Genomic DNA, 26,706 nt, shown 5'->3' on the forward strand with positions numbered 1-26,706 from the left:
AGCTCCCAAGACCACATGAATGTGCAGCCCCCATACAAGATCAGTCTCTAGTGGGGTGCAGATTGAGTCTCTTTCGAGAGGCTTGGAAGAGATATGTTCAGGATCTCTGGGTATTGCATATCATTTCCCAGGGGTATCAAATAAGTTTTTGTTCAAGGCCTTCTTGGGGAAGACTCTTTCTTTCTTTCTTTCTCTATACACAGGGATCATGTCACATATGATCCTTGCTTCGAAGAGATCACATTGAAAGCTCTGCAAAGTTTTCCCTAATGTTTAATTGTTTTAGAAGCAAAATAGCTAAAGCATTTCAATTACTACGTTTTCTACATCAAAAACTTTAATTAGCCCATATTTTTTGTGTTTCTTTAATTCTGTCTCTGAGAGGTTTTTCTGATTTATTGATACCCTGAATAAGAAACCTGTTACCAGACGTATTTATCATAAAGTGTGGAAAACCTTTTTTGCCTGGTGTTCTTACAAAGGTTACCGTTGTAATTATTTTAGAATTCCTAGAGTTTTGAGATCCTGCAGGTAAGCTCAGATAAATGTTTATCAACCTGTTCATTGAAGGATCAGATTTTGTCTCTTTCTGTTCCTGACTTTCAGACCTTTGTTCTGTCTCTGATCAGAATTAAACCAGTTATTCGTCCAGTTTCTCCTCCTTGGAATCTTAATCTGGTTTTGAGAGTTTTTCAAACTCCTTCTTTTGAGACGATGCATGGTTTAGACCTTCAGCTTTCATCCTGGAAGCTTCTTTTTCTTCTAGCTATTTCTTCAGCTAGAAGGGTCTCTGAGATTTTAGCTCCGTCATGCAAACCTCCTTTTCTGATTCTTCAAAAGGATAAGGCTTATTTGGCTGCCTGGAAAACTCCCCCTGAGCACATAACAGCTCATTCAAGAGTAGTTGCACTTCTTGGGCTTTTTGTAATAAGACTTTTATTGATCAGATTTGTTATACAGCTACTTGGTCTTGGTCTTCTTTTCATAATTTTGCTAAGTTCTATCACTTTGATGTGTATGCTTCTTCTGAGGCTGCCTTTGGCTGGAAAGATCTGTGGGCTGTAGTGTCTGAATAGTAACGTCCTGCCTTCACGGTTTGTTCCCTCCTATTCACGGTGGACTCCACGGCTTGTGCATTGATTCACACACGTTATGACTCATGGACTCCCACCATCTGATGAAAGAAAACTAAATTTATGCTTACCTGAAAAATGCATTTATTTTCATGATGACGAGAGTCCACAAGCCCTACCCTCTCTTTTTGTTCAGGTGACAGGAACACTTGTTTTGCACTTCTTTGCCCCACTTTATCTTTCCTGCTTTTCTCTTTTTTCCTCATCTACTTGGCTTCATGTGTGACTAAAGATCATGAGGAGTGTGAAGGATTTAAAGGTCTGGTGTGTTGGGGTGTCTTTTGCCTTTTCCTAGCGGCCAGAAGGGGAATATTCTCACACGTTATGACTCATAGACTCTCACCATCATGAAAGAAATGAACTTATCGGGTATGCATCAATGTTGTTTTCTGTAGTGTCCTGCCTTATAAGTTATTGTGCTATAAGTAGAATGCAGCTATTGGATAACCTTGTTGTCTGGTCTTCTTTTAGCTACCTGTACTGGACAGACTGGGGAGATAATTCTCTTATTGGTAAGATTGGCATGGACGGCACTAACCGGAGTGTGATCGTGGACAGCAAGATAACATGGCCTAATGGCCTAACTCTGGATTATATCAACAACAGAATCTACTGGGCAGATGCTAGAGAGGATTATATTCAGTTTGCCAACCTTGATGGCAGCAATAGGCACACAGGTAAGGAGGGAATTTGGAGGCTAAAAAAAATAAAGAACCAAATGAGTAGAAAATTTTACTTAGTGTATGAGTTATCAATACAAAACACTTGGCTCGTCTTTTTCCCCATGTTTTTTGTGTGCTTTTAAAGACACAGTAAATAATTTGAGATTGTAATATAAAATGCTGAATTATGCATATTAAAACTTCCAATATTTATTTCCTGCTTTTCTTGTAATTTAAAGGGACACATTGTAAACTTTAATGTTTTACTAATTATCCATTTTTACCTGCATGGGTGTATTAAATTGTTTGCAAACAGCTCCTTTACCTTTATTTTGCCATTTAAATTATCTTATTTTTTTCTGTTTAAACTACTACCTATACTAAAAATATGAATATAGATTAATTATCTGTAGAAAAACTATGTAAACAGGATACCGTAGGAGATAGAAGAGAGAGCTATGTATTTAAATTAGTTGTTTTAGCTCCTTGCCCCCCACCCACCCATAATTAGCTATTTAATACCTAAATATTAGGTTTTGTTTATAGAGATAGAGACTAGGTCTGACTGAACAGACCTGCTTTTTTTGCAGACTCAGACCATTTAAAGGGAAATGTTCTTGAGAACAATAGGTGATGGTTTTAATAAGCAAAAACGGCTATTTTGAATACAAAAATAAATTTGAAGGAACAATTTCCTACACTGTATGTTTAATACTCTGTAATAGGTATAACAAGTAATATTGAAAACATTAAAGGGGAACAGATGTTACAGTACAGTGCTGAAAACTGTGGATTTCCCAGTCCTAAAAAATGAAAGAGTACATGGCAGTCTTCACAAGTCTAACTTTGCCACATATATGTCTCTAAGTTGTAGTTGCTTATCTTACCATTTCTGCTGAAACCCATTTTTGGAGATGTTGTTAAAACCATGGCAAGCCCTGTCATCTCCAGGCTAAATTCCAAATTGGCTTCTCTCTTCCCTTTTAGATTTTTAGCATTACTTAATACTCATCTGAAACATTTTCAAATTTAACATTACAGGGTAAAGAGAAGAAACGAAATTTGAAATATTGAAATTGAGGGAAAAAAATAAATGAACAGATAAAAAACAGATAGATATTTATAATTGTTGTGTAGTTTATCTATTGACAAAGAAAGGCCAGTAGTTTGCTTATCTAGGTGCACAAGCTGAGTTACAAAGAGAGGATAGCGGATATTGTGGTTTCTGTCGTGTGTATAAATTTGTGACTGTTTTCTTCAGTGCTTAGCCAAGATATTCCCCATATCTTTGCCTTGACGCTGTTTGAGGATTACATATACTGGACAGATTGGGAAACCAAATCTATAAACCGAGCACATAAAACCACAGGTGTAAACAAGACCATGCTTATAAGCACCCTTCATCGACCCATGGACATCCATATTTACCACTTATATCGCCAACCAGATGGTGAGTCTCATGGTTTTCCACAAGAAAGCTTTATTGCATGGTCTTCTAAGTTTGTTTCTTTTTGTGTAAAAGTATTAGGTTACGCTCAAATAGCTGCATTTAAATTTCTTTATGCCTTTTCTAATAATAGAATATTATTTTTATATATGTTTTTGGTGTTAATTACATCTGTCTTTCTATTTAGCTTTCTGATATATCAGCTTGCATAGCGCATAAACAAGACCAACCATATAGCCTATGTATTTGTTTCAAATTGAAATCATTTAGGTGAATAATAGATGAGATACAGTAGATTATTATATCAATATTATGGTATATGACATGGTATACAACTGGAAAAATCAGATTTCTGGTCGTACTTTGAGTTTTTTTTATGTTAAAGGGCAATTTGTTCTGTTTCAGTTCCAAAACACCCCTGCAAATTCAACAATGGTGGCTGCAGTAACCTTTGTCTTCTTTCGCCGGGCGGAGGGTACAAATGTGCCTGTCCCACTAATTTCTACCTGGGAGCAGATGGAAAAACCTGCGTCTCCAACTGCACGGCCAGTCAGGTAACATCACTGATTGATTAAACAGGCTACTTATACAGTGCATAGAAGTGTATAGCAAGTGACTTTCATGTATAGCTGGAAAAGCAAGGGATTCCATGAGATTGCTTTGGGAAAACATCACATATAGTTTGGGAGAGTTTTGGCTTCTGTCTCTGTGGCTCACTATATCATTTAAAGGGACACTGAATCCAATTTTTTTCTTTTGTGATTCATATACAGCATGACATTTTAAGCAACTTTCTAATTTACTCCTATTATCAAAATGTCTTCATTCTCTTGGAATCTTTATATGAAATGCAAGAATGTAAGTTTAGATGCCGGCCCATTTTTGGTGAACAACCTAGGTTGTCCTTGCTGATTGGTGGATAAATTCATCCACCAATCAAAAAGTGCTGTCCAGAGGTCTGAACCAAGAAAAAAGCTTAGATGCCTTCTTTTTTTATATAAAGATAGCAAGAGAACGAAGAAACATTGATAATAGGAGTAAATTAGAAAGTTGCTTAAAATTGCATGCTCTATCTGAATCACAAAAGAAAAAATTTGGGTTCAGTGTCCCTTTAAATAGCATGCTCAGTACATGTGTTGATGAAATCCAATCAAAAGCTTGTACACCACTAAAATACAATTATCAGAATATATAAAAAATATATAATAACAGCACCACTTCAAAATATAATGTAATAAATAAATAGGTAAATTATATCAATAAATTCTGACTGATCTCCTGTACAATTATCAGAATGTTTGTTTATGATTGCTGAGGTGTTTGGATATTTTAAAATGGTGAATTCTAACAACTGCACAAATTGTTCATTCATCTATCATTAGACAGTTATCAGAAATACTGAATGAATAAGTCATTATTTTTTACTTTCCTTTGGCTTGTTATTTCTTTTTCGGTGCAGGTCTGAGAGAACACCTGCAAAAATCCCCTTGAAAATCCTAATAAAGGGACAGTCTACTCCAGAGTTGTTATTGTTTAAAAAGATAGATAATCCCTTTTTCTTCTGTTATGTGTGATCAGTCCACGGGTCATCATTACTTCTGGGATATAACTCCTCCCCAACAGGAAATGCAAGAGGATTCACCCAGCAGAGCTGATATAGCTCCTCCCCTCTACGTCAGTCCCAGTCATTCTCTTGCACCCAACGACTAGATAGGATGTGTGAGAGGACTATGGTGATTATACTTAGTTTTTATGACTTCAATCAAAAGTTTGTTATTTTATAATAGCACCGGAGCGTGTTATTACTTCTCTGGCAGACTTTGAGGAAGAATCTACCAGAGTTTTTGCTATGATTTTAACCGGAGTAGTTAAGATCATATTGCTGTTCTCGGCCATCTGAGGGAGGTAAAAGCTTCAGATCAGGGGACAGGGGCAGATGAATCTGCATTGAGGTATGTAGCAGTTTTTATTTTCTGAATGGAATTGATGAGAAAATCCTGCTATACCGTTATAATGACATGTATGTATACACTTCAGTATTCTGGGAATGGTACTTCACCGGAACTACTTTGTTAAAGGTCACTAATCTTTTTAATAAGTATTATATCATGTTAAACGTTTTTGCTGGAATGTAGAATCGTTTACACTGCTGAGGTACTGAGTAAATAAATGTTTGGGCTTTATTTTCCACTTGGCAGTAGTTTATTTTGAATTGTGACAGTTTCGTTTCTCTTCACTGCTGTGTGTGAGAGGGAGGGGCCGTTTTTGGCGCTCTTTGCTACGCATCAACAATTTCCAGTCAGCTATTATTTTTCCTGCATGATCCGGTTCATCTCTGACAGATCTCAGGGGTCTTCAAACTTCTTGAAGGGAGGTACATTCTCTCAGCAGAGCTGTGAGAATTTTTTATATTGACTGTGGATAAAGACGTTACTCAGTAATTTTTATGTCAAAAAGTTGTGTTGTTTTAAAGTTGATGCTATAACTGTTCTCAGTATATTATCTCAACTGTCATTTAATCTTTAATCGTTTAAGTACCTCTTTGAGGCACAGTACGTTTTTGCTAAAAAAGACTATAACCAGGTTGCAAGTTATTGCTAGTGTGTTAAACATGTCTGACTCAGAGGATATCTGTGTCATTTGTTCCAATGCCAAGGTGGAGCCCAATAGAAATTTATGTACTAACTGTATTGATGCTACTTTAAATAAAAGTCAATCTGTACAATGTGAACAAATTTCACCAATCTGCGAGGGGAGAGTTATGCCGACTAACTCGCCTCACGCGGCAGTACCTGCATCTCCCGCCCGGGAGGTGCGTGATATTATGGCGCCTAGTACATCTGGGCGGCCATTACAGATAACATTACAAGATATGGCTACTGTTATGACTGAAGTTTTGTCTAAATTACCTGAGCTAAGAGGCAAGCGTGATCACTCTGGGGTGAGAACAGAGTGCGCTGACAATACTAGGGCCATGTCTGATACTGCGTCACAGCTTGCAGAGCATGAGGACGGAGAGCTTCATTCTGTGGGTGACGGTTCTGATCCAAACAGATTGGATTCAGATATTTCAAATTTTAAATTTAAATTGGAGAACCTCCGTGTATTACTAGGGGAGGTCTTAGCAGCTCTCAATGATTGTAACACCGTTGCAATACCAGAGAAACTATGTAGGTTGGATAAATACTTTGCGGTACCGGCGAGTACTGACGTTTTTCCTATACCTAAGAGATTAACTGAAATTGTTACTAAGGAGTGGGATAGACCCGGTGTGCCGTTCTCACCCCCTCCAATATTTAGAAAGATGTTTCCAATAGACGCCACCACTCGGGACTTATGGCAAACGGTCCCTAAGGTGGAGGGAGCAGTTTCTACTCTAGCTAAGCGTACCACTATCCCGGTGGAGGATAGCTGTGCATTTTCAGATCCAATGGATAAAAAATTGGAGGGTTACCTTAAGAAAATGTTTGTTCAACAAGGTTTTATTTTGCAACCCCTTGCATGTATCGCGCCGATTACGGCTGCGGCAGCATTTTGGATTGAGTCTCTGGAAGAGAACCTTAGTTCATATACGCTAGACGACATTATGGACAGGCTTAGAGTCCTTAAACTAGCTAATTCATTCATTTCGGAGGCCGTAGTACATTTAACCAAACTTACGGCTAAGAACTCAGGATTCGCCATACAGGCACGTAGGGCACTGTGGCTAAAATCCTGGTCAGCTGATGTTACTTCTAAGTCCAAATTACTTAATATACCTTTCAAGGGGCAGTCCTTATTTGGGCCCGGTTTGAAAGAAATTATCGCTGACATTACAGGAGGTAAGGGCCACGCCCTACCTCAAGACAAAGCCAAAGCTAAGGCTAGACAGGCTAATTTTCGTCCCTTTCGGAATTTCAAAACAGGAGCAGCATCAACCTCCACTGCACCAAAACAGGAAGGAGCTGTTGCTCGTTACAGGCAAGGCTGGAAGCCCAACCAGTCCTGGAACAAGGGCAAACAGGCCAGGAAACCTGCTGCTGCCCCAAAGACAGCATGAACCGAGAGCCCCCGATCCGGGACCGGATCTAGTGGGGGGCAGACTTTCTCTCTTCGCCCAGGCCTGGGTAAGAGATGTTCAGGATCCCTGGGCGCTAGAGATCATATCTCAGGGATACCTTCTAGACTTCAAATTATCTCCCCCAAGAGGGAGATTTCATCTGTCAAGATTGTCAACAAACCAGATAAAGAAAGAAGCGTTTCTACGCTGTGTACAAGATCTGTTATTAATGGGAGTGATCCATCCGGTTCCGCGGTCGGAACAAGGACAAGGGTTCTACTCAAACCTGTTTGTGGTTCCCAAAAAAGAGGGAACCTTCAGACCAATCTTAGATTTAAAGATTCTAAACAAATTCCTAAGAGTTCCATCGTTCAAAATGGAAACTATTCGGACAATCTTGCCCATGATCCAAAAGGGTCAGTACATGACCACAGTGGATTTAAAAGATGCTTACCTTCACATACCGATCCACAAAGATCATCACCGGTATCTACGGTTTGCCTTCCTAGACAGGCACTACCAGTTTGTAGCTCTTCCATTCGGATTGGCTACGGCCCCAAGAATCTTCACAAAGATTCTAGGTGCCCTCCTGGCGGTACTAAGACCGCGAGGGATTTCGGTAGCTCCGTATCTAGACGACATTCTAATACAGGCTTCAAGCTTTCAAACTGCCAAGTCTCATACAGAGTTAGTTCTGGCATTTCTAAGGTCGCATGGATGGAAAGTGAACGAAAAGAAGAGTTCTCTTTTTCCTCTCACAAGAGTTCCATTCTTGGGGACTCTTATAGATTCTGTAGAAATGAAGATTTACCTGACAGAGGACAGGTTAACAAAACTTCAAGATGCATGCCGTGTCCTTCATTCCATTCAACACCCGTCAGTAGCTCAATGCATGGAGGTGATCGGCTTAATGGTAGCGGCAATGGACATAGTACCTTTTGCACGCCTACACCTCAGACCGCTGCAATTATGCATGCTAAGTCAGTGGAATGGGGACTACTCAGATTTGTCCCCTACTCTGAATCTGAATCAAGAGACCAGAAATTCTCTTCTATGGTGGCTTCATCGGCCACACCTGTCCAGAGGGATGCCATTCAGCAGGCCAGACTGGACAATTGTAACAACAGACGCCAGCCTACTAGGTTGGGGCGCTGTCTGGAATTCTCTGAAGGCTCAGGGATTATGGAATCAGGAGGAGAGTCTCCTTCCAATAAACATTCTGGAATTGAGAGCAGTTCTCAATGCCCTTCTGGCTTGGCCCCAATTAACAACTCGGGGGTTCATCAGGTTTCAGTCGGACAATATTACGACTGTAGCTTACATCAACCATCAGGGAGGGACAAAAAGCTCCCTAGCAATGATGGAAGTATCAAAGATAATTCGATGGGCAGAGTCTCACTCTTGCCACCTGTCAGCAATCCACATCCCGGGAGTGGAGAACTGGGAGGCGGATTTCTTGAGTCGCCAGACTTTTCATCCGGGGGAGTGGGAACTTCATCCGGAGGTCTTTGCCCAAATACTTCGACGTTGGGGCAAACCAGAGATAGATCTCATGGCGTCTCGCCAGAACGCCAAACTTCCTCACTACGGGTCCAGATCCAGGGATCCGGGAGCGGTTCTGATAGATGCTTTGACAGCACCTTGGAACTTCAGGATGGCTTATGTGTTTCCACCCTTCCCGCTGCTTCCTCGATTGATTGCCAAAATCAAACAGGAGAGAGCATCAGTGATTCTAATAGCACCTGCATGGCCACGCAGGACTTGGTATGCAGATCTAGTGGACATGTCATCCTGTCCGCCTTGGTCTCTACCTCTAAGACAGGACCTTCTGATACAGGGTCCGTTCAAACATCAAAATCTAACTTCTCTGAAACTGACTGCTTGGAAATTGAACGCTTGATTTTATCAAAACGTGGGTTTTCTGAGTCGGTTATTGATACCCTGATACAGGCCAGGAAGCCTGTTACCAGAAAGATTTACCATAAAATATGGCGTAAATACCTATACTGGTGTGAATCCAAACGTTACTCCTGGAGTAAGGTTAGGATCTCTAGGATCTTGTCCTTTCTACAAGAGGGCTTAGAAAAGGGTTTATCGGCTAGTTCATTAAAGGGACAGATTTCAGCTCTGTCCATCTTGTTACACAGGCGTCTGTCAGAAAATCCAGACGTCCAGGCCTTTTGTCAGGCTTTAGCTAGGATCAAGCCTGTGTTTAAAGCTGTTGCTCCACCATGGAGTTTAAACTTAGTTCTTAACGTTTTACAGGGTGTTCCGTTTGAACCCCTTCATTCCATTGATATAAAATTGTTATCTTGGAAAGTTCTGTTTTTAATGGCTATTTCCTCTGCTCGAAGAGTCTCTGAGTTATCAGCATTACATTGTGATTCTCCTTATCTGATTTTTCACTCAGACAAGGTAGTTCTGCGTACTAAACCTGGGTTCTTACCTAAGGTAGTTACTAACAGGAATATCAATCAAGAGATTGTTGTTCCATCCTTGTGTCCAAATCCTTCTTCAAAGAAGGAACGTCTTCTACACAATCTGGATGTAGTTCGTGCTCTCAAGTTCTACTTGCAGGCAACTAAAGAGTTTCGTCAAACTTCTTCCCTGTTTGTCGTTTATTCTGGACAGAGGAGAGGTCAAAAAGCTTCTGCTACCTCTCTCTCTTTTTGGCTTCGTAACATAATACGTTTAGCCTATGAGACTGCTGGACAGCAGCCTCCTGAAAGAATTACAGCTCATTCCACTAGAGCTGTGGCTTCCACTTGGGCCTTTAAGAATGAGGCCTCTGTTGAACAGATTTGCAAGGCTGCAACTTGGTCTTCGCTTCATACTTTTTCCAAATTTTACAAATTTGACACTTTTGCTTCTTCGGAGGCTATTTTTGGGAGAAAGGTTCTTCAGGCAGTGGTTCCTTCTGTATAAAGAGCCTGCCTATCCCTCCCGTCATCCGTGTACTTTTGCTTTGGTATTGGTATCCCAGAAGTAATGATGACCCGTGGACTGATCACACATAACAGAAGAAAACATAATTTATGCTTACCTGATAAATTCCTTTCTTCTGTTGTGTGATCAGTCCACGGCCCGCCCTGTTTTTAAGGCAGGTAAATATCTTTTAAATTATACTCCAGTCACCACTTCACCCTTGGTTACTCCTTTCTCGTTGATTCTTGGTCGAATGACTGGGACTGACGTAGAGGGGAGGAGCTATATCAGCTCTGCTGGGTGAATCCTCTTGCATTTCCTGTTGGGGAGGAGTTATATCCCAGAAGTAATGATGACCCGTGGACTGATCACACAACAGAAGAAAGGAATTTATCAGGTAAGCATAAATTATGTTATTACCCATTCCCCAGTTTTGCACAACCAACACTGTTATATTAATACACTTTTTACCTCTGTGATTACCTTGTGTCTAAGCCTCTGAAGAAGACTGCATACTTATTTCAGTTATTTTGACAGACATGCATTTTAGCCAATCAGTGCTGACTCCTACGGAAGTGAGCATAATGCTATCTATATTGCACACATGAACTAGTGCTATCTAGCTGTAAAAAACCCCAGATGAAAATGCACTGTGATAAGAGGCGGCCTCAAGGGTTTATAAATTAGCATATGAGCCTACCTAGGTTTAGCTTTCAACAAAGAATACCAAGGGAACAAAGCAAATTTGATTATAGAAGTAAATTGGAAGGTTGTTTAAAATGACATGCCCTAGTTGAATCATGAAAGTTTAATTTTGACTAGACTGTCCCTTTAAGCGTAAGATATATAAGATTTATAGTTTGAGCTAGTTAAAGGGATATGAAACCCATTCTTTCCTTTTTTGTTAATATAGATAGTGCATACATTGTTAAACAACTTTCCAATTTACATCTATTATCACATTTTCATCAATCTCTTGGTATCCTTTGTTGAATGAGCGGCAATTCACTACAGCGAGCTAGCTGAACACACTGGGTGAGACAATTACAAGAGGCCTATATGTACAGCCACCAATCAGCGGCTAGCTCCCTGTAGTGCATTGGTGCTCCTGAGCCTACCTAGGCATTCTCTTTAACAAAGGATGCCTAGAGAACAAAGCAAATTAGATAAAAGAAGTAAATTGGAAATTGGTTTTAAAGTGTATGATCTGTCTAAGTCACAAAAGAGAGACTTTGGGTTTCATGTCCCTTTAATTCAAATGGATCTGAAAATGTACCATATCGTAAGCATTGAAAATGCAGTGATAATAGCTAATGGATTGGAACAGGTAGACATTGTTGTTTTTTTTGTTCCTATTAGAATTACACAAACTGAACACAGTAACAAATAAACTCTAATTATATCCATCTCTTATTATTATAATCAGTTTGTCTGCAAAAATGACAAATGTATCCCATTCTGGTGGAAGTGTGACACAGAGGATGATTGTGGGGACCGTTCTGATGAGCCTGCAGATTGCCGTATGTATACTAACTTTATGTAACATTGCTGTTTTTCAAAGCTTTTTAAAGTGATAGTAAATTCTAGCGTTTGTGAAACGCTAGGATTTACCAATGCAATAAAATAAAGGGGAATTTCTGTCATGAAGTATAAAATGCTTCATGCTTAAAGTTCCTTTATTTGTCGGCATCGTTCGCTGGGCTGAGCGCCTCAGGCCACTCACGTCAGAACACTATTTTATCATTGAGGTGATCTTAGCCAATAGCTTGCTAGCTATCTGGCATAATGCCGGCTGGCCCACATGGCTATTGGCTAAGCGGTGTAAACATCACCTCATTGGAAAATAGCGTTCTGCTGAGGACGGCCTGAGGTGCTCAGCACAGAGAACGCTGCAGTCAAATATAGGAACTTTCAGCATGAAGTATTTTATACTTTCATGACATTGTTAAAGTCCCCTTTCTTTGTTGCACTGGTAAATCCTAGCGTTTCACAAACGGTAGAATTCACTATCACTTTAAAGGGACACTGAACCCAGATTTTTTCTTTCGTGATTCAGCTAGAGCATGCAATTTTAGGCAACTTTCTAATTTACTCCTATTATCAAATGTTCTTCATTCTCTTGGTATGTTTATTTGAAAAGCAAGAATGTAAGTTTAGATGCCGGACCATTTTTGGTGAACAAACTGGGTTGCCCTTGCTGATTGGACAACACCAATAAACAAGTGCTGTCCATGGTTCTGAACCAAAAATTTGCTGGCTCCTTAGCTTAGATTCCTTCTTTTTCAAATAAAGATAGCAAGAGAACGAAGAAAATGTGATAATAGGAGTAAATTAGAAAGTTGCTTAAAATTGCAGGCTCTATCTAAATCATTAAAGAAAATGTTTTAGGTTCAGTGTCCCTTTAAGACCCATTCTACAGATTCTTGAACAATATTCAAGAATTTCTTTATATTTATATCTTCAGTTTTATTGTTTTTTTCCATATATGTTCTTCAAATACTTCTCAAACTTGAAAAAAAAAAAATCATAATAGATATATTTTTTATGTGTGGGAAATGTCTTTGCTATGTCCTAGAAAACAGCTATAGTAATTTATTTACCGGAATGCATTTGTTTGTCCTTTTTGTACTCACAGCTTTTTGTCTCACCATACAGCGGATTTCAAGTGCCGGCCTGGGCAGTTTCAGTGCTCCACTGGCATCTGTACCAACCCAGCTTTTATATGTGATGGAGACAATGACTGTCAGGACAGTTCAGATGAAGCCAACTGTGGTAAGTTATAGCTGTAATGAGCTGTGCACAGTGAGTTGCCATCATGGATTAGTTCTAGACCATAAAATATAGGATGCAAAACATTTGCCCACAAAACTTAACATCACATGTACAGAGGTACTTGTTGGGCCTCATCTTATGCTATGTATTCTTACTTGTATAATTGTTTAACCCCCCTCCTCCTATCTGCTTGATCTGTGTAGAAAACAGGACATGTAAAGAAGGAACTACTTTTTAAAACTGAGGCAGCTGGAACCTTTGAAATAACAAGTTTGGGTGAATAGCATCCCTGTTTCCCACACTGGACTTAAGCAACTAAAGAAATACCCCATCAAATTAAAAACAAATAATATTTGAATACATATAAAGGATTTCCCCCCCCTTTCCTACCAAGTGGCACATCCAATTTTAAAGGGACAGTAAACACAAATTGTAAACTACATCATTATAAACCTTCATATATAAGAATAATTTTGCAATGAAAACTGCAGCTTTATTTTGTGAAATGAGTATATTGTTTTATGTGTAATCTTTTCACTGACTTCCCTGTCCCCCAGAACAAAAGGACCCTTGCTAACCAATCACAAACTAATATTCAGATATAGCACAAACTCTCACCTAGATTACGAGTTTTGCGTTAGAGGCTGTGCGGTGCTAACGAGCAGTTTTGTCTCACCGCTCACTTGCCTACAGCGCTGGTATTACGGGTTTTTACAAACCCGTCGTTAAAAGACAAGAAGTGAGTGTTGAGCAAAATTTTGATAATTACCGCACTCCAATACCAGCGCTGCTTAAGTCAGCGGTGAGCTGGTGTAACATGCTCATGCACGATTTCCCCATAGGAATCAACGGGGAGAGCAGGCTGAAAAAAAGTCTAACACCTGCAAAAAAGCAGCGTAAAACTCCTTAACGCAGCCCCATTGATTCCTATGGGGAAATAAAAGTTATGTCTACACCTAACACCCTAACATGAACCCCGAGTCTAAACACCCCTAATCTTACACTTATTAACCCCTAATATGCCGCCCCCAACATCGCCGACACCTGCATTATATTATTAACCCCTAATCTGCCGCTCCGGACACCGCCGCCACCTACATTATATGTATTAACCCCTAATCTGCTGCCCTCAACATCGCTGACACCTACATACTATTTATTAACCCCTAATCTGCCGCCCCCAACGTCACCGCCACTATATTAAAGTTATTAACCCCTAAACCTGTCTAACCCTAAACCTAACACCCACTAACTTAAATATAATTACAATAAATCTAAATAAATAATTCCTATTTAAAACTAAATACTTACCTGTAAAATAAACCCTAAGCTAGCTACAATATAACTAATAGTTACATTGTATCTAGCTTAGGGTTTATTTTTATTTTACAGGCAAGTTTGTATTTATTTTAACTAGGTAGAATAGTTATTAAATAGTTATTAACTATTTAATAACTACCTAGCTAAAATAAATACAAATTTACCTGTAAAATAAAACCTAACCTTAGTTACAATAACACCTAACACTACACTATAATTAAATATATTTACTAAATTAAATACAAATAAATAAATTACATACAATTAGCTAAATTAAATTAAATTAGCTAAAGTACAAAAAAAACAACAACTAAATTACAGAAAATAATAAACAAATTACAAGATATTTAAACTAATTAACCTAATCTAATAGCCCTATTAAAATAAAAAAAAGGAAATTTATTCTTACCTGATAAATTTGTTTCTTTTACGATACGATGAGTCCACGGATTTCATCCTTGTGGGATATTGCCTCCTGGTCAGCAGGAGGAGGCAAAGAGCACCACAGCAGAGCTGTATATATAGCTCCTCCTTTCCCTCCCACTCCAGTCATTCGACCGAAGTTAGGAAGAGAAAGGAAAAGCCAAGGTGCAGAGGTGACTGAAGTTTAACAAAAATAAAGGCCTGTCTCATAAAAACAGGGTGGGCCGTGGACTCATCGTATCGTAAAAGAAACAAATTTATCAGGTAAGAATAAATTTCCTTTTCTTTTACAAGATACGATGAGTCCACGGATTTCATCCTTACTTGTGGGATACAATACCAAAGCTATAGTACACGGATGAAACAGGAGGGACAAGACAGGGAATCTAAACGGAAGGCACGACTGCTTGAAGAACTCTCCTCCCCAAAACAGCCTCAGACGAGGTAAAAGTATCGAATTTCGAAAATTTGGAAAAAGTGTGAAGAGACGACCAAGTTGCAGCTTTGCAAATCTGTTCAACAGAAGCATCATTTTTGAATGCCCATGAGGAAGCCACAGCCCTAGTGGAATGAGCCGTAATTCGTTCAGGAGCTTTCTGACCCCTACGTTTCCCAGAAAAAACAACAAATAATGAAGATGATTGACGAAAATCCTTAGTCGCCTGTAAGTAGAACTTCAAGGCACGGACCACGTCCAAATTGTGTAACAGACGCTCCTTCTTAGAAGAAGGATTAGGACACAATGAAGGAACAGCAATTTCCTGATTAATATTTTTGTTAGAAACAACCTTAGGAAGAAAACCAGGTTTGGTACGCAGCACTACCTTATCGGAATGAAAAATAAGATAAGGAGAATCGCATTGTAATGCCGAAAGCTCAGAAACTCTGCAAGCAGAAGAAATAGCAACCAAAAATAAAACTTTCCAAGATAACAACTTAATATCTATGGAATGCATAGTTTCAAACGGAACCCCTTGAAGAACATTAAGAACTAAATTCAAACTCCAAGGAGGAGCAATTGGTCTAAACACAGGCCTGATTCTAGTCACAGCCTGACAAAAGGATTGAACATCTTGAACATCTGCCAGACGTTTGTGTAACAAAATAGACAAAGCAGAAATCTGTCCCTTTAAGGAACTTGCTGACAACCCTTTCTCCAATCCTTCTTGGAGAAAAGACAAAATCCTGGGAATCCTAACCCTACTCCATGAGTAGCCCTTGGATTCGCACCAATAAAGATATTTACGCCATATCTTATGGTAAATCTTTCTAGTAACAGGCTTATGTGCCTGAATCAAAGTATCAATGACCGAATCAGAGAATCCACGCTTAGATAAAATCAAGCGTTCAATCTCCAAGCAGTTAGCTGCAGAGAAACTAGATTCCTGAATTAGAAGGTCTTTCCTTAATGGAAGCGTCCACGGTGGCCCGCCACATTATTGTACTTTTTTTTCTTCTGCATTTTTATAATCTACATTTTTTATATATTTTTTATATTCTGCATTCTTATAATCTCCTTCACGTCTACCACAGCTATTGGAGTTTATTTTGGAAGTTAATCATCTAGGATTTCTTTGAACGCACTTACCCACCATATTTTTTGAACACTTTGATATTTATTTGTGGATTAATTTTTTACAATTTTTGTGGAACACTTTTGCAATTTTTGTGGAACACTCTGATATATATATATATATATATATATATATATATATTTTTTTTTTTTTTGGAACACTGTGATTTTCCAAAGAGACATTTTTTAAGAAACTATTTGAGAGACATAAATTTCTTCATTTTTTCAACAAATTTTATTTCCATTTTTACACAATTGGATTTCTCCTACACTTTTATTTATATTATATTTCTATCACTTATACTTTTATACTGCATCTGTATTGTTGACATCTGTATTATTGACATTGTACTACGCCAACTTTGTCCATTTACATCACATCTGCTGTTTGTAAATATCTGTGCTTAAACTGCACTTTATAGACCATAATACTATGGTCTTAGACTGTTGTCGGAGCTAATGTAATATTTGTTCCAACACCACAGATATAGGTAACACTATATCCTTAAGACTTATACCTCATGGATCCATAGAGATTTTAGGAAGAATTTTAGAAGCTTTTTAATTTGTATGTATTATATTGTATTTTCATTGTATATTAACTGTAATAAATACATTCCATTTTTAACATATCCATACCTCACAGTCCTTTTAAGCTTCCCAGCGCTCACTATATCACACAATTGTAGTCACATCCCAAGTCCACTAGGGGACTTTTGCCAGTGAGCATAAGGCTGTAAAATACTAGCGCTCGGTCTACCACACACACGTTTTAAGATGCCTGAATCAAAGTATCAATGACCGAATCAGAGAATCCACACTTAGATAAAATCAAGCGTTCAATCTCCAAGCAGTTAGCTGCAGAGAAACTAGATTCGGATGATGAAAGGGTTCCTGAATTAGAAGGTCTTTCCTTAATGGAAGCGTCCACGGTGGCTGAGATGACATGTCCAAGTCCTGCGAGGCCACACCGGAGCAATGAGGATCACCGATGCCCTCTCCTGTTTGACTCAAGCAATCACCCGGGGAAGGAGAGCAAATGGAGGGAACACATAAGCTAGGCCGAATGATCAAGGCACTGCCAAGGCATCTATCAGTTCGGCCTGGGGATCCCTGGACCTGGACCCGTATCTCGGAAGCTTGGCATTCTGACGAGATGCCATAAGATCCAACTTCGGCCTGCCCCACTTGAGAATCAGGTTGGCAAATACCTCCGGATGGAGTTCCCATTCCCCCGGATGAAAAGTCTGCCTGCTCAGAAAATCCGCTAACCAGTTTTCCACTCCTGGGATGTAGATTGCCGACAGATAACAAGAGTGAGCCTCCGCCCACTGAATTATCTTGGCTACTTCTGTCATTGCTAAGGAACTCCTTGTTCCTCCCTGATGATTGATGTATGCTACAGTCGTGATGTTGTCCGACTGGAATCTGATGAATTTGGCCGAAGCCAACTGAGGCCAAGCCTGAAGCGCATTGAATATTGCTCTCAACTCTAGGATATTGATGGGAAGTAGAGACTCCGATCGAGTCCACACACCCTGAGCCCTCATGGAGTTCCAGACTGCTCCCCATCCTATCAGGCTGGTGTCTGTTGTCACTATCACCCACAAGGGTCTGCAGAAGCATGTCCCTTGGGACAGATGATCCGGCGACAACCACCATAGAAGAGAGTCCCTTGTCTCCTCATCTAGATCTATTTGAGGAGACAAATTTGCATAATCTCCATTCCATTGTCTGAGCATGCTCAGTTGTAGAGGTCTGAGATGAAAACGAGCAAACGGAATGATGTCCATTGCCGCTACCATCAATCCAATGACCTCCATGCACTGAGCCACTGACGGCCGAGGATTGGAATGAAGGGATCGGCAGGTATTCAGAATCTTTAACTTTCTGACGTCCGTCAAAAATATCTTCATGGACAGAGAGTCGATTAGCGTTCCCAAGAAAGGAACCCTTGTTTGTGGAACTAGCGAACTCTTTGCCAGATTTACCTTCCACCTGTGAGTCCTCAGAAAAGACAGAACAATGCCGGTATGAGACTTTGCCAGTTGATAAGATCAGAATATCATCCAGATAAGCCACCACTGCAATCCCCCGCGGTCTGAGAACCGCCAGCAGAGACCCCAGAACCTTTGTGAAAATTCTGGGTGCCGTGGCCAGACCGAAAGGAAGGGCCACAAACTGAAAATGTTTGTCCAGAAAGGCAAACCTCAGGAACTTGTGATGATCTCTGTGGATAGGAACATGAAGATATGCATCCTTTAGATCCACGGTAGTCATATATTGACCCTCCTGGATCAATGGAAGAATGGTCTGAATAGTTTCCATCTTGAAGGATGGAACTCTGAGAAACTTGTTTAGACTTTTGAGATCTAAAATGGGTCGGAATGTTCCCTCCTTTTTGGGAACAACAAACAGATTGGAATAAAACCCCTGTCCCTGTTCCTGTATTGGAACTGGACATATTACTCCCATGGAAAAGAGGTCTCCTACACAACGTAAGAACGCCTCTCTTTTTATCTGGTCGACAGATAATCGAGAGAGAAGGAACCTTCCCCTGGGGGAAGGTTCTGATACCCCTGAGACACAATTTCTAGTGTCTAAGGATCCTGAACATCTCTTATCCAAGCCTGGAGAAAGTGAGAAAGTCTGCCCCCTACTAAATCCAGTCCCGGATCGGGGGCCGACCCTTCATGCTGACTTGGTAGCAGCAGCTGGCTTCTTGGATTGTTTACCTTTGTTGCAAGACTGGTTGGGTCTCCAAGTGGACTTGGCTTGTGAATAATTCCCTTCCTGTTTAGTGGAAGAGGAAGAGGGAACTCCCTTGAAATTTCAAAAGGAACGAAAATTACTCTGTCGCCCTCTCTGTTTGGACTTTTTATCCTGAGGGAGGAGGTGACCCTTGCCTCCCGTGATGTCAGAAATAATCTCCTTCAAGTCAGGCCCGAACAGGGTCTTCCCCTTGTAAGGAATAGCCAAAAGCTTAGATTTAGATGACACATCCGCAGACCATCATCAGTAATAAAAGAATTAGCTAACTTAAGAGCTTTAATTCTATCCTGTATTTCTTCCAAAGAAGTCTCAGTTTTAAGAGACTCTTCTAAGGCATCAAACCAAAAGGCAGCCGCAGTCGTGACTGTAACAATGCAGGCCGCCGGTTGCAATAGCAGCCCCTGATGAACATAGATCTTTTTGAGGAGACCCTCCAACTTCTTATCCATAGGGTCTTTGAAGGCGCAACTATCCTCGATAGGAATAGTAGTTCGTTTAGCCAAGGTGGAAACAGCTCTCTCCACCTTAGGGATCGTCTGCCAAGAATCCCGAATGGCATCAGCTATAGGGTACATTTTCTTGAAAACAGGAGAAGGGGAGAATGGAATACCCGGTCTCTCCCATTCCTTAGCAATAATTTCCGAAGTTCTCTTAGGAACTGGGAAAACGTCAGAATAAGAAGGGACCTCTAAATATCTGTCCATCTTACTCAATTTCTCTGGAGGGACCACAATTGAATCACAGTCGTCCAGAGTCACCAAAACCTCCCTGCTCAACAGGCGTAGGTGTTCAAGCTTAAACCTGAAAGACATCACGTCCGAATCTGTCGGGGGGTTTACACTTCCTGAGTCAGAAAGTTCCCCCTCCGACAGAGCCTCCATACCCCCCAACTCAGAGCCCTGGGAGGGAACATCGGAAATCGCCATCAAAGCATCAGAAGTCGCATGGACCACATGGGCCTCTTTCCTACTGCGCTTGCCTTGCAGTACTGGCAAAGCAGATAATGCCTCTGAAAGAGTAGATGACATAACTGCAGCAATATCCTGCAGGGTGAATGCAGCAGACGCAGTTGAAGAACAAGGCGTCGCCTGAGCGAGTGGTAATGGCTGTGACGCTTGGGGAGAAAGTTGCGGCATACTCTGAACCTCCTCAGCAGAATCCTGAGAAGCATCTGCTTTAGACAAACTTTTATTAAAGAAAATTTGTTCTCTAAACTGTAATGTCCTCTCAGTACAGGAGGGACAAAAAGTAACAGGGGGCTCCACATTGGCATTCAAACATAATGAACATGTAATGCTCTGAAGATCCATAATCCTAAACAATAATGAGTGTGGAAATAATAATATACTGAAGAATATAAAAAAAACAGCCTGATGTGACTGTGATAATCTACTGAAAAAAACAGTGGGACTGATCCCAAAGCGTTTTTGAGAACACACCTCTTATTTATATTATATATCAGATCAGAGTATCCCAAAGCGTTTGGCAATAACCCTTTTTAGTATGTTATTTTGCACCAAATCAGAGTAACCCTTATTAATGTCTTACATGAAAAAACAAAATTTAAGCACCAGTGCAACTCGCCACAGCTCCGCTGCGGCACCTACCTGCCCCCACGACACACTGACACAGACTGCAAACTCTCGGACACTTAATAAAACTGCTCTAATCACAACCATGCGGTCTCAGTAAGTGTCCTGGAACAACGTCCTCTACAGAGCTCCATTGGAATAAAGTGCGCGGCTTCTAGACGCATCCGGTCTGAAGTGCGTGAAAACTAACCCCGCCCCTCGTGGGCGGCAATCAGTGAAAGGACCTCCGGCAAAGAAACTATGGCCAGGAAGAAAAACAAGCGACCGCCTAGATTCCTTTCTGAATCTAAAAACCGCTTGCTCAGTACTGCTCACAGCAGTTAAAACACATTGCCCCACTGATCCCAAAGCATTTTTTAACACGGTAAACACAATGAACACCAGTAAAACAATGAACACAGTCATTATGGAGCCTCTTAGCTCCGGAATCAATCCCCAGCGTCAAACAGCCTCTGAATAAAAGTAGCGTTACAGTAGGAGCGTGAGTTCTCTTAAATAGCCCCACTATGAGACTCCTGTAGCCAGTACTTTCAATGTGAAAAACAGTACCACGAGCTTGCATACGGATTAAGCCCCATACAATAGGCACCAACTACAGCCTTTTTCTGAGTTAAGAGTGTCCCAGAATATAACAGCTGCACGTACCTGAAAGCTGATGGACAGCATGATCCGTTCCACATTCAAGAGGTCCTGCAGTTCCCTCCTGTAGAGCTGTGGAGACATACAGGGTCTTAGTTAAAACATGCTAAGACCATCATCTGAAGGGCAGCACACATCATGGGAGGCACAGTGAGAATTGAATCCCTCCAGTTCCCATTCCTTTGAAGCCACCAGATGCTTCTCTTTTTTACTGAAGAGACTGATCTGGTCTAGGCTACACCCTAGAACAAAGTAGCACACATAGGCACTACAATAAAAATAATAAACTCTTGATTGAAGAATCTAAACTAACACCTCACGTTACCTCTTCCTATCACTAACACAGGCAAAGAGAATGACTGGGGTGGGAGGGAAGGGATGAGCTATATATACAGCTCTGCTGTGGTGCTCTTTGCCTCCTCCTGCTGACCAGGAGGCGATATCCCACAAGTAAGGATGAAATCCGTGGACTCATCGTATCTTGTAAAAGAAAGCCCCCCCAAAATAAAAAAAACTTCCAGCCTAAACTAAACTACCAATAGCCCTTAAAAGGGTCTATTGCGGGGCATTGCCCCAAAGTAATCAGCTCTTTTACCTGTAAAAAAAAATACAAACAACCCCCCAACAGTAAAACCCACCACCCACACAACCAACCCCCCAAATAAAATACTATCTAAAAAAAACCTAAGCTCCCCATTGCCCTGAAAAGGGCATTTGGATGGGCATTGCCCTTAAAAGGGCAGTTAGCTCTTTTGCCGCCCAAAGTCCCTAACCTAAAAATAAAACCCACTCAATACACCATTAAAAAAACCTAACTCTAACCCCCTGAAGATCGACATACCGGGAGACGTCTTCATCCAAGCCGGGCCGAAGTCCTCAATGAAGTCGGGAGAAGTCTTCATCCAAGCCGGGCGAAGTGGTCCTCCAGACGGGCAGAAGTCTTCATCCAGACGGCATCTTCTATCTTCATCCATCCGGCGTGGAGCGGGTCCATCTTCAAAACATCCGACGCGGAGCATCCTCTTCTGCCGACGAACTAACGACGAATGAAGGTACCTTTAAATGACGTCATCCAAGATGGCGTCCCTTAGATTCTATCAGCCAATCGGAATTAAGGTAGAAAAAATCCTATTGGCTGATGCAATCAGCCAATAGGATTGAGCTTGCATTCTATTGGATGATTGGAACAGCCAATAGAATGCCAGCTCATTGCTATTGGCTGATTGGATCAGCCAATAGGATTGAACTTCAATCCTATTGGCTGATTGCATCAGCCAATAGGATTTTTTCTACCTTAATTCCGATTGGCTGATAGAATTCTATCAGCCAAAACGGAATGTAAGGGACGCCATCTTGGATGACGTCACTTAAAGGTACCTTCATTCGTCGTTAGTCGATCGGCAGAAGAGGATGCTCCGCGTCGGATGTCTTGAAGATGGACCCGCTCCGTGCCGGATGGATGAAGATAGAAGATGCCGTCTGGATGAAGACTTCTGCCCGTCTGGAGAACCACTTCGCCCGGCTTGGATGAAGACTTCTCCCGGCTTCGTTGAGGACTTCGGCCCGACTTGGATGAAGACATCACCCGGTAAGTTGATCTTCAGGGGGTTAGTGTTAGGTTTTTTTAAAGGTGTATTGGGTGGGTTTTATTTTTAGGTTAGGGACTTTGGGCGGCAAAAGAGCTAACTGCCCTTTTAAAGGCAATGCCCATCCAAATGCCCTTTTCAGGGCAATTGGAAGCTTAGTTTTTTTTAGATAGTATTTTATTTGGGGGGTTGGTTGTGTGGGTGGTGGGTTTTACTGTTGGGGGGGTTGTTTGTATTTTTTTTTACAGGTAAAAGAGCTGATTACTTTGTGGCAATGCCCCGCAAAAGGCCCTTTTAAGGGCTATTGGTAGTTTAGTTTAGGCTAGGTTTTTTTTTTTATTTCGGGTGGGCTTTTTTATTTTAATAGGGGTATTTTATTTCATTAGGTGTAATTAGTTTAAATTTCTGTAATTTGTTTATTATTTTCTGTAATTTAGTGTGTTTTTTTTTTGTACTTTAGCTAATTTAATTTAATTTAGGTAATTGTATTTAATTTAGTTAATTTATTTAATTATAGTGTGGTGTTAGTGTAACTTAGGTTAGGTTTTATTTTACAGGTAAATATGTATTTATTTTAGCTAGGTAGTTATTAAATAGTTAATAACTATTTAATAACTATTATACCTAGTTAAAATAAATACAAACTTGCCTGTAAAATAAAAATAAACCCTAAGCTACATACAATGTAACTATTAGTTATATTGTAGCTAGCTTAGGGTTTACTTTATAGGTAAGTATTTAGTTTTAAATAGGAATAATTTAGTTAATGATAGGAATATTTATTAAAAAATTTTTAAATTATATTTAAGTTAGTGGGTGTTAGGTTTAGGGTTAGACTTAGGTTTATGGGTTAATAACTTTAATATAGTGGCGGCGACGTTGGGGGCGGCAGATTAGGGGTTAATAAATGTAGGTAGGTGGCGGCGATGTTAGGGACGGCAGATTAGGGGTTAATAATATTTAACTAATGTTTGCGAGGCGGGAGTGCGGCGGTTTAGGGGTTAATATGTTTATTATAGTGGCGGCGACGTTGGGGGCGGCAGATTAGAGGTTCATAAATATAACGTAAATGGCGGCGGTGTCCGGAGCAGCAGATTAGGGGTTAAAATTTTTATTTTAGTATTTGCGATGCAGGAGGGCCTCGGTTTAGGGGTTAATAGGTAGTTTATGGGTGTTAGTGTACTTTTTAGCACTTTATGAGTTTTATGTTACGGCGTTGTACCATAAAACTCTTAACTACTGACTTTTAAATGCGGTAGGACTCTTGACAGGAGAAGGTGTACCGCACTCACTTTTTGGCCTCCCAGGAGAGACTCGTAATACCGCCGCTATGGAAGTCCCATAGAAAAAAGACTTTACGAAGTTTACGTAAGTCGTTTTGCGGTAAGGCCAAAAAAGTGTGTGGTGACCCTAAACCTTCCAGATTCGTAATACCAGCGGTAGTAAAAAGCAGCATTAGGACCTCTTAACGCTGCTTTTTTACCCTAACGCACAACTCGTAATCTAGCAGTCTGTTTGCACATGTGCAGACTGAGGTAGCCTGCACTCTTGTATTTCCTTAAGGTGGTTTAGCACTGATTCAGCTTGGTTACTATAGCAAATAATTATTTGCCAATCATGATTGTTGATGCAAAACTGATAATCCACCTTTTAAAAGCATGTGACACCATATAAGCTTAGGGAGGGAAAAATAAACAAAAGCTCACATACATTGCCTTGAAGTATTAACCCAAGCCTCCCTGGGAGAAAGTGAAACAAACACATTTTATAGATGTATTTTGCAATAAAAGGCTGCAAAATAAATAATGAATGTGTATTGTAATAATAATGCATTGTTGAAATGTAGAGTTTAATGGTTAATGGCTTTGAGGATATAAGTGTGTTAGAGACTATTTTAATGAAACAAAAAATTTACCTTTCTTTCCTAAGATATGGTGAGTCCACGGAATCATCAATTACTAGTGAGAATATCACTCCTGGCCTGCAGGAGGAGGCAAAGAGCACCACAGCAAAGCTGCTATATATGTCACTTTCCTTACACATAACCCCCAGTCATTCTCTTTGCCTCTAGTGCATGGAGGAGGTGAAGTAATTAGGTGTCCTGATTAGGATTCTTCTATCAAGATTTTTTTTATTTTGAAGTCTGGGCAAGATTGCTCTGGCCTTCCATCACTATTTGGGTCTAGCTGTACTCCACATTAGTCTCTTCAGTATGACTGTGGTGGCTTTAAAGCAGTTAGGAACTTGTGCTTTGCAGTGTTTTCCTAACATGTTGCTGCCCTGGTATAGAAAGCCTGAGTAAGTTTTTACTCTGTTTTTCTTTTTTTCTACAGGTCTATGTGAGCGGCATTCTCTCTGAGACGGTTTTTGCATACATGCCTCTTTTTTCTCGGAATAAGTTGGAGCGTTATGTTCAGAGACATGTTTGTCTTTTATATTAAGTGCTCAAGTATGGAGCTTGAGAAATGCTTTAACTTGCTTTCTGTGGGACTGCCCTGTTGTATATCATGGTCGGCAATAACGTTTTCCTGTGATTTACAGTTTAAACTAGTATTTTTAATGCTTATGATGTAATTCAGCCTTACAAAGTTTGTGCCATTGTTATTTTTCATTGCCTTATATGAGTTGTATTTTATGCATGCAATAAACAATTCAGCTTTATAATTAAAGTTTTTGAATGTTTTCTTAGACAGTGTGCCTTTTTTGTTTTATGGTGGAACAAGAGGTCTGTACCTAGCAATAACGTTTTCCTGTGATTTTCAGTTTAAGCTAGTATTTTTTATGCTTATCATGAAATTCAGCCTTACAATTAAAGTTTGTGCAACTGTTCTTTTTCATTGCCTTATATCAAGTGTATTTAATGCATATGATAAACAATTCAGCTTTATAATTAAAGTTTTTGATTGTTTTCTAAGACAGTGTGCCTTTTTTTGTTTAACGGTGGAATAGAGGTCTGTTCCTAGGAATACATATTTTTGGCTTTTGAGTTAGCATGTCTATGTTTTTTAAAATGGGCCTTATGTCTCCAAGGATGAAGCTGTTCAGGCGATGCCACAGCTTTCTCCTCAAATGTCCCTAGCCTCTATGGCGTCACCTTCAGTGCCCTGCGGTTCCTCATAGTCTCCTGGAGGAGTGTATTTGCCTGCAGATTTTGCAGCTCAGGTATTCTTGCAATATCTGAAGCTTTATTTGCCTTTATTTTTCTTCAGGGAAAGTGCAAGATGATATTTATATATTCCGATAGTAAGGCTATTTCTGCTATATAATTTTGCTTCCCTCATTAGTATCATGCGGTGCAGTAACTAGTAGCTTCTGAGGGTTTTATATCAGATTCGTTCAGTATAATTCCTTCATCTGATGCTGAAGAGTTTCCTTCAGATTTAAGCTTGAACACCTTTGTGTATGGTAAGGAGGTTTTGGTTAATTTGGGGCGACTCTGATACGCATGTCGTTGTCAACTCTAAGGCCTAGATTTGGAGTTCGGCGGTAGCCGTCAAAACCAGCGTTAGAGGCTCCTAACGCTGGTTTTGGGCGCCCGCTGGTATTTGGAGTCAGTGATTAAAGGGTCTAACGCTCACTTTTCAGCCGCGACTTTTCCATACCGCAGATCCCCCTACGCCATTTGCGTATCCTATCTTTTCAATGGGATCTTTCTAACGCTGGTATTTAGAGTCGTTTCTGAAGTGAGCGTTAGAGCTCTAACGACAAGATTCCAGCCGCCTGAAAATAGCAGGAGTTAAGAGCTTTCTGGCTAACGCCGGTTTATAATGCTCTTAACTACTGTACCCTAAAGTACACTAACACCCATAAACTACCTATGTAC

The 26,706-nt window shown here is 40.3% G+C and overlaps 1 protein-coding gene across 1 annotated transcript in view; it reads left to right on the top strand.

Annotated features, from left to right (window-relative positions):
• LRP1 (LDL receptor related protein 1) overlaps positions 1 to 26,706 on the top strand; it is a 595,167-nt gene that overhangs the window by 467,262 nt on the left and 101,199 nt on the right. The window contains 5 exon segments of the mRNA XM_053708175.1: positions 1,605 to 1,810; positions 3,057 to 3,245; positions 3,648 to 3,796; positions 11,633 to 11,726; positions 12,862 to 12,978. Coding sequence (XP_053564150.1) covers positions 1,605 to 1,810; positions 3,057 to 3,245; positions 3,648 to 3,796; positions 11,633 to 11,726; positions 12,862 to 12,978 — 755 coding nt within the window.

Source organism: Bombina bombina, chromosome 3, assembly GCF_027579735.1.
Source record: "Bombina bombina isolate aBomBom1 chromosome 3, aBomBom1.pri, whole genome shotgun sequence".
Lineage (NCBI taxonomy): Eukaryota > Metazoa > Chordata > Amphibia > Anura > Bombinatoridae > Bombina > Bombina bombina.